Here is an 8,483-nt window from a genome sequence, read left to right as displayed (position 1 = left end):
TAGCTTCTCTGCTAACTAACTTGAATAATGTTAGTACATTAGTTTTGCATGTACTTTGTCAACAGCTTATGTATAATATCTTGCCCTTGAATACATCTGGGGTAAATTTTTCAACTGATAGATAAGCTGTATTAGTTTAATACCTGTTTTTGTGGTTTGTTTTGGGGCTTTTTGTTATTTCTTTTTGTTTGTTTGTTTTTTTTTTTTTTTTCTAAAAAAGTTGAGCTTGTGTAAAATCTAACTTGCATCACTAAAAAAAAAAAGTCCTGTCTAATGTTTAATGAGAATAAAATGCTTGGTGTTTGTACCAAAAAACCCTCTTCTTTGCACTTCTCCTTTCAAGAATAACTCCCAAAAGACTGAATAATGGTTTTGTTAGCACGTTTTCGCACTTGATGTGAAGGCATGTGCCACTGCATATGAGCTGTGTGTACTTTACTTGAAATGTTTAGCAGAGAATCAGATGAAGAGTTTGTTTCTTGGGTTTTTTTGGTTTTTTTTTTGTTTGAAGTCTTACCTCAACAGTAAGAGTGTTTGCAAACGGAACTGTGTGTGCAAATGATGTGCATGGTGAGAATTTCCTAAGAAATGAGGATGGGATGAGGAGAGAGGGGATGCATGTATCCCTTATGACTTTTTTTTTTTTTTTCTTCTTCCTACATTTGTAACTTCCTGTAATGCAACTTGAAGTAGGAAGTTCCTTTCATGCTTTTCTCAGAAGGAGAAAACCAGAGGGGCTTATGCTGCCTGAAAGTGCTTGCTTCTGATACGTACAGGCTTTTACCAGGAAAACTCTGGGGGGAAGTGTATGATAATGCAGACAACATAAAAAATAATTCCGTTTCAGAAGGTATATCTGGATGTGCTGGATCTAGCAAGTCTTAAATGATTCCATTTTTAAAGTACAGAAGTAAATTATGCACCTAGTTGGTGATGATCCAAGCTAACAGATCAGTTCAGTGGCTGTTAAAGTTGAACCTAACTTTTTGTATGGTCACTGAGGCATTAGGAAGCTTTTCCTAACATGACATTATAGTAATTTGTCTCATGGAAAAAAAGTGATTTCTTGCAAATAATTGAATGTTATTTTTTGCCTACCAGCAGCAACATTTGGTACTGCATCTGTGAGCATGCCTGCAGGATTTGGAACTCCTGCTTCCTACAGTCTTCTTCCTACTAGTCTTAGCGGCAACTTCCAGCAGCCCACGTTCCCAACCCAGGCAGCTTTCTCTCAACAGACTGCTTTTGCTCAGCAGCCAAATGGTAGGTCGAACATATTAGATGATGTTGTTTAAATCTGAAGCATGGAGAAAATGATTTGTCTGTAAGTTAGCAAAAATGGGTGCATCTTTATTTCTATGTGAACTTGATAACCTTGATGAGGGGTTCCCACACTATGTTTTGGCTCTTTGTTGAGCTTTCTGACTTGGCTGTGTGCAATGACGTAACTGAAATTTTATCCTAATCTGATACTAAAATTATAAGTATTCCTAGGCTTAGAAGGGGTTTTATGCAAGCTGAATTGCTTTGCCTTCAGTTTTGGAGTTTCTGCAACTGGTTATAACACTTTCTCTAACTTCATAGAACACAGGCAAGAGAAAATTAGAAAGTTTTTTTGTTTCTTTGTTTATTGTTTTGGGGGTTGTTTTTTTTTTTTTTTTTTTTTTTTTTAATTGATAAAATAACATTGAAAAAAGTGCATGTGTAGAAATTGGGAATTGATCAGTTCCGAGCAGTTGAAAACAAACAAAAAGCCCGGCTGTATTTTTCCTTATACTTGGATTCCTGACAGTGTTTAAGTAGGATCAATCCTGCTGACTGTGCAGGCCAAGCTTCCACTTATTTTTGTGTGGGAGCTGCAGCAAAGAACTCTTTGAAGATTGGTTACTAGTTTTAATGTTTTTCACTTGTCTTTCCAAGGAGCAGGTTTTGCTGCATTTGGACAGGCAAAGCCTCTAGTAACTTCTTTTGGACAAGTTGCAGCTGTTGGAGTACCTAGTAACCCTTTTATGGTGAGTTGTTGTATGATATTAAGTTCTGTCTGAAAAGGCATAATGTGTAACAGGTCAATTAGACATACAAAAATTTGGGGTTTGTGGTTTGGGGTTTTTTTTTGGGGGGGTATGGTGTTTTGTTTTTTTTGGGGGGGTTTTTTTGGGTGTGGTGTGTTTTTTGTTTTTTGGTTTTTTTTTCTTCTTCAAATAAGGAAGGTAGCACATGAATCTCATACATGCAATTCAGTATGATGGTGGCATGGTGTTTGTAAGGCTATTCAGATCAAAGTAGAGGTACTTGTGTAACTTCCTCTTACAGTAGTGTAATTTGAGAAGTACTGGGGGAAAAAGACTTCACCATAAGAGAAATATGTCCTAATAGGGTGTTTTCTTTTTCATGTATCTTGCATTAATGATTTACAATCTGAAAACAAAAATCTTGAATATTCATCTTATTTTTCTTCTTTTATTCCCCCCCAAGGCTGGTGCACCAACAGGACAGTTTCCAACAGGAAGCCCATCAACCAATCCTTTCTTATAGCCTTATAGACACTTTACCCAAAAGAACTCTTATGTGGTCACATAACATCTCTGCGCCTCTTGCACTGTTGTCTTGTTTCACTGATATTAGCTTTAAACACAAAAGAAGTCTTTAAGAAGTAAAAATAAAAGCCTGCATTGTGTACCTTTAAGAAAATGAAAAATATTAATAAAAAAAACCCAAACAAAAGCAAAAGACCACCACAAAAGCCACAAAACCCCCCAAGAAAATCAACCCCCCCACCAGGTAATAACGTGCAAAACAGAGGGCTGTGGTAACATCCTTGGACCTGTGAGCTGGCAGGTAAAAAGTAGCGGTATCATGTATATTAAAATTGGCTAATAAGTTATTGCAGATACCACATTCATTATGCTGCAGTACTGTACATATTTTTCTTAGAAAATAGCTATTTGTGCATATCAGTATTTGTAACTTTAACACATTGTTATGTGAAAAATGTTACTGGGGAATAGATCAGCCACTTAAGGTGCTGTTGTATCTCTTGGAATGAATGAGCTACATCGTTTTAACCATTGGTATTGGAAGTCATGAAGTTAAATTGAAGGTTTGTTCATTTCTCAATGTTTTCCTTTCCTAAGAGCTCTTCTATTTATACATGCCTAAATCTCTAATGTTAGAGGGATACCTGTCTGCATAATAAAGCTGATCATGTTTTGCTACAGTTTGCAGGTGAAAAAAATAAATATTAGAAAAAAAACCCCCTGTGTAGAATTATTTCTGTGGAGTAACATTTTAATGGATTAAAATATACTTACTGTGAGTCTTTTACACAGCGAAATTATCAAAAGCAAAATGCTTAAAGGTGAGTTAAGCTTAAAATTTTCACATGCCTCACTCTAGATGTTTCTTTGTGCCCTTGTGATTAAGCTTGCTGTTCTAGCTCAAGTGAAGTGACATCAAACAGGAAACCGTTAACTGAACTTGGATTATTTTGACAGAATAACTCTGTAATGAAGGACACCGAAAGCACTGAGGAGGGTAGTTACTTGAGAAATGGCTAGCTGAAAAAGACACATACTTATGTGTAGCTAATGATAGTCTTTGAGCAAGACTTAGTTGTGATCACAACAGTGTGTATAATTGCAGGCCAAGGTACCACAGCTGTAACAGCATTCTTTTTATTAAAAATTGATATAAGTAATACCTCCTGTGGAATATTAAATTGATTCTTTTTTTATTTACTGGAATATTTCCTGCCATACTAGCATGCAATTTGTAGACAGGGAAGAAATGTCTGGCATGTCTACTCTGTAACAGTAGTAAGGTTCAAGAAAAATACAACTCTGCATCAGATTAGTTGGTGATGGTGTTTTCAACTCGAATAACTTGGCTTAGTCAAGTGTAATACTGAAACTAAGCAAATAATGTAAGTATATAATGAAGACATCAACTGCAAGCTTAAAGGTTTCTGGCTACTGGAGAATAAAATCATAACACCTTTCAAGATAACAGGAATAAAAGAGATCAGATTGATTTTTGAGAAAAGGATGTGTAAGGCCATTAGAGGTAAACTCTTGAAGGTAAGATGTTTTTCCTTATAATTGACTGCCTGATTCGTAGGTCTGCTTATTTCTAGGGGAGCTGAAAGACTTGACCGGTGCTTGTAAAAACCCCTCTTATGCCAGTGCTTTTGGCTGCTGTTGCCTGTCTATGGGAAGGTAGTAGTTCCTCTATGTGTGTGTATATATATATGTACATATATATGCTTAAAGTAGCATTTCTTACTTGAAGTCTGAGTTATTTTTTTTTCTCCTTCTGATGAGGAGTGCTGGTTAGAGTATGGTAAGCATGCATGGCATGTAGCTTTAGATTATGCTGCAGAAATAGTAGAATACCTTATTTTTTGTAACTAGCTTGAATGCAAATAAAAGGCTGGCAACTTTTATTATACACAACTGCGTCTGTTTAATATATGTTCACTGATTTTGTCAAGCTCCAGACAAGTAGCTGAAGATCTTAACTTGTTTTAAGTCTCCTTTGTATTGAGCAGAAACTGATACCATAGCTGTTTTGTTGATTGCATTTTGAAATAGCTATTTTTACAAAGTTAATTCTTTGCCTGTGATTGTGTTTTGTCTTTGAAACCTCTGCAGTTGGTTACACAATTGCTCATGCAACTAGAATCGTTGCCTAAAAGCTACTTTCACTAGCTTTTCAGTATCCTCTTCAGTTTTAGAATCAAAGTATTTAACTTTAGCCCTTGTACAGAAGTTAATTTGGAGACCACCTAGATTAATATTTTCAATCCTATTATGTCAGCTTTTATGCGTGTAAGACAATGTTGTAAGGGGTACATCCTGAGTTCTACAAGGCAGACGTGATGCCCAGGTACTGCAGTCGAAAGTTATTTAATGGCTGCAAATTCCCGAGCACCTTGTTGAAACAAATGCTAAGGCAAGAAATTGGTTTGGAAAGGACCAGATTTAGTCAGAATTCCTGAAATAGAACTGCGAATATGATGCAAGTATTCTGCTCTTCTGAAGGGAAAACTTACTGGGGCATAAAGGCAATCTCAAGCAGCTTTTAAAATTATGTTTTTAAAGGTATTAATGATTTTTACTTTCTTGTGAGCTGAATTTGGGGAAACATCAATTTATTTCTCACTCTTGGCAGATGTGTAAGTCATGGTAGAGGGACACAATGTAATTTGCTGCTGTCTGATACAGTTGACTCCAAAGTGGACATTATTGAATGCAGTAGGAAAAACATTACCTAATTAGCTATAGTTATATCTAAACTTCTAGTTGTGTTATTTAAGACTGCCTTGTATAGAAATTGAAATGTTTCCCCATGGTGTAAAATCTAGCTTAGGAGGGGTTTTGCTTCTAAAGGTAAGTGTGTGTTGGTCATGGCAGTTATCAGACATGATTAATACATATGCTTATTGGGACAGACACTAAAAAGGAAGGTTAATGTTTCGTGTATGTACATCCCCAACAAAGTCACAATACAGCTGTCACTGCATCAGTAGCAGTTCATCTGTACTTAGTGACATGTTTTCCTTACAGTCTTGTAACTTCACATGTCTGAGTGCATTGTCTCTGTGCAATCCGAAATGACTGCTATTTGGCTGTAAACTGAAGTGGCAGTATTGCTATGCTATATAATGTTGCAGTGATCCACCTTGGAACAGACAGAAATAGGATATTTTGGAAAAACAACTGTTTTATTGCTATTTATGAACTTGCTTTAAAAATGCATGTTACAACTTCCAGTTGAAAATTTAGATGATGCAGCCTTCTGCGCTGTAGCTTGCAACTGTTCTTTTTGTCTCTGTTGTTAATGATCAATGCTTTCACCAACCACATTGGTATTTCTGCAGTTGAGGGAGATCATGGTGTATATGCTTCTGATTAGGAAAATTCCAGCTATGAATGTGAAGTAGCTGCCATAAATGAGAAACTGGGAGATGGAGGTGGGGAAGAAAGAGGAAGAAGAGTTAAAAACTGCTTCTACTGTTAGGTAGCAACTTAGGAGTGTCCCTCTGCTGCTGCCTTCCCTTCTGTGCTACCCACACCCCAAAATCACCCCATCTTGAAAGGATTCAAGAAGTCTGGCTTCTTGAATTCATACTGTGGGAAGTCTTTGTCTGTAAAAGGAGGAGAGTAGGATAATGTATTATGTGCTTCTGCTCCCCACCTCAGTTAAGGGAAAGGAGGACAGCTACCCTGCACTTCCTGGCTCTTCTCTGAAAAGATGAAAGCTAAAGATTTGGACCTCATTCTGTATGCAAGTTTAAACTAAATCAAGAAAGTCGGTGGGGAATTGTGAGATCAGTAACTTTTCAGAATTACAGTAACTTAAAGGTGCATCCAGTGAAAGTAACGAGTTAGCCTGGTGGTAGACTTGTGGGTGGCCTTTCAGCTTGCTTCCTGCTTCTGTTAGGGTATTTGACAATGAATTTGTGAGTGGTAGGTCTTTAAAGAAATAAATAGAACAAAACAAAACCAACAAAATTGAGCAATAGGTGGTAGTCGTTCCCTTCTGCTCCATGAAAATGCTCTTAAAATTATTAGAGAAAAGCAAAATCGGCAGGACTAGAGGACAAGTAGTTTGTACTAGCTGCTGCCAGTTCACTTCAGGTGAACGTGTTTTTCAAGTGAGTAACTGTCCTAAGCTAGCACATTACCCAGTATGTTCCCAAAGGCTAATCTTGGAGTAGAACACTCTTTTGGAGGAAGGTAGAGGGACTGAGAGCAGTGCAAGTAATGTAGCTTACCTGGGTGCTGATATTGAGTCCCAGACCTTTTGAATCTACTACAACAACAGTTAAAATTGTCTGAATCACCAGGGCAACAAAGTTATTGAAGCCAAACATCAAAGCATAACGCTCCATGCTTAGATTGACAGCAATCTGAAACCTGAAAATGAATGTGCAGGTTAACAAAACCATGGAGAACAAGGATGTTTGCAATTTTACATATGAGAGGAAGTTTGGGAATAATATGGTGTGCACAGTGGATTCTTCAAAGGAATAGCCAAAGCCTTGGCTATAAAGCTTCAACAGCACCATTTTGGCAGAAATCCCTTGTTTTTCTGGCTTTGGTGCTTTTGTGCATCCTACTTCTCTTGAGTGGATATTTTTGTTAAGGACTCGTTTATGCTCATTTGATCATTTAGAGAGTAATTGTACATAGATCATTAAAAAAATAGATGCAGAATAAGATTTTCTGACTTGGAATAACCTACTGTAATAGGTCATAATTTTAAGCACAGTTTTATATAAGCTAGAAATATGTGCTGTTGTCATGATCTATTTAAAAAACTTATTTCTAGGAAAGCTTTCAGTAAAATTTTGATAAATTTAAAACTGTGACACTGATTTAAATAAATTTAATTAGAACAGTTGTGTATTATACTTACGTTGCTATTGTTATAAGGAGCATATAGCATGCTTTAAAGACAAGGTAACCAGCGTAACATGCCCAGATGTTGTCAGTAAAGTGCATGAGAAACAGAGAACCAGCATCCATTGCAGAGAAAATTCCCAAAGCCAGTTCTCCAGAAAGATCCCAGTTTACTTTGGCATATCCAACTGCCATGGATGTTGCTGAACCTAAAAATTTAAAAAGTAGTAACTAGAACTCTGAAATTTTATCCTTCTAAAAAAAAGCCATTGCATAACTGTGTAAATGGATCATACCAGGAGCTCTGATAACTGTTGCAATGGGCTTTGATAATGGTGTGGTTTATGTTTTCTGCTAGTGGTGTGGGAGTCTTCTGTTGGTTGGGTGGTTTTCTCCTTGCTTACAGAGCCTGCACAAACTGAAGTCCTCTGAGAAAAGTGCCTCATGCCTAAGGCTGTGGGGGCAGCAGTGTACAGTCTATTGTTACTCCATTTTTTCACAACTGTGAGCAGAGAGAACAACGATCCTACCAAGCATTTTCTGCCAAAATATAAATGGACTTTTTCATTCACGTAAAGATCTTTATGAAAAGAAAATCTGTTGCACTCCTTCATGCTTGTTTTTTTTATTTTTTTTAAATGAAAGCATCATTTCAGTTTCAGGGAAAAAAAATCTTATGAACTTCATTTGTCAGTGCCTTATTGACGTTCGCGTATAGTAAAAAAACTTGAGTGCAATATGGTATAAACAAACTCCAGGGCTTTGCTTGTGTGTTTGGTTCTGCATGGGGTTTTTTTTTTTTGTTTTGCTTTTGGTTGGCTGTGTGTTTGTGGTTTGTGGGTTTTTTTGTTTTGTTGGATTTTTTTGTAATCTCTGCTTTCCCAGCATCTCCCATCCAGAGGCATTGATCAGGAGACAGATGCAGTCACAGATTATTCACTTCTTAAGGAGCACTGATCCTGTAGTTATCTTTAATCCACAGTCTAAACAGACCATCTAGAGCAAAGGAGCTGTTAAAATGCTCTTTATAATTCTTAAACCACCTGTCCTAAAGTATATTTGAGGGAGGAATATGAAAGG

The 8,483-nt window shown here is 36.9% G+C and overlaps 2 protein-coding genes across 2 annotated transcripts in view; one reads left to right on the top strand and one right to left on the bottom strand.

The window, feature by feature from the left end:
• Window positions 1-3,253, top strand: part of AGFG1 (ArfGAP with FG repeats 1) — a 17,757-nt gene extending 14,504 nt beyond the window's left edge. Inside the window, exons 11-13 of the mRNA XM_010015125.1 lie at window positions 1,102-1,263; window positions 1,921-2,012; window positions 2,476-3,253. Of these exons, the coding sequence (XP_010013427.1) occupies window positions 1,102-1,263; window positions 1,921-2,012; window positions 2,476-2,535 (314 nt within the window). The 3' untranslated portion in view covers window positions 2,536-3,253. The remainder of the gene's footprint in view (window positions 1-1,101; window positions 1,264-1,920; window positions 2,013-2,475) is intronic.
• Window positions 3,254-5,835: 2,582 nt separating this feature from the next.
• LOC104406205 (thiamine transporter 2-like) lies at window positions 5,836-7,612 on the bottom strand (the record flags this gene model as incomplete). Its single annotated transcript, XM_010015124.1, has 3 exons — window positions 5,836-5,958; window positions 6,776-6,917; window positions 7,420-7,612. Coding segments are annotated over 3 exons (458 nt in total), but the record flags the coding sequence as incomplete, so codon positions are not given.
• Between the last annotated feature and the right edge of the window lie 871 nt (window positions 7,613-8,483).

Source organism: Nestor notabilis, unplaced genomic scaffold (genome assembly GCF_000696875.1).
Source record: "Nestor notabilis isolate BGI_N333 unplaced genomic scaffold, ASM69687v1 scaffold8325, whole genome shotgun sequence".
NCBI lineage: Eukaryota > Metazoa > Chordata > Aves > Psittaciformes > Psittacidae > Nestor > Nestor notabilis.
This window is presented reverse-complemented; position numbering and strand designations above follow the sequence as displayed.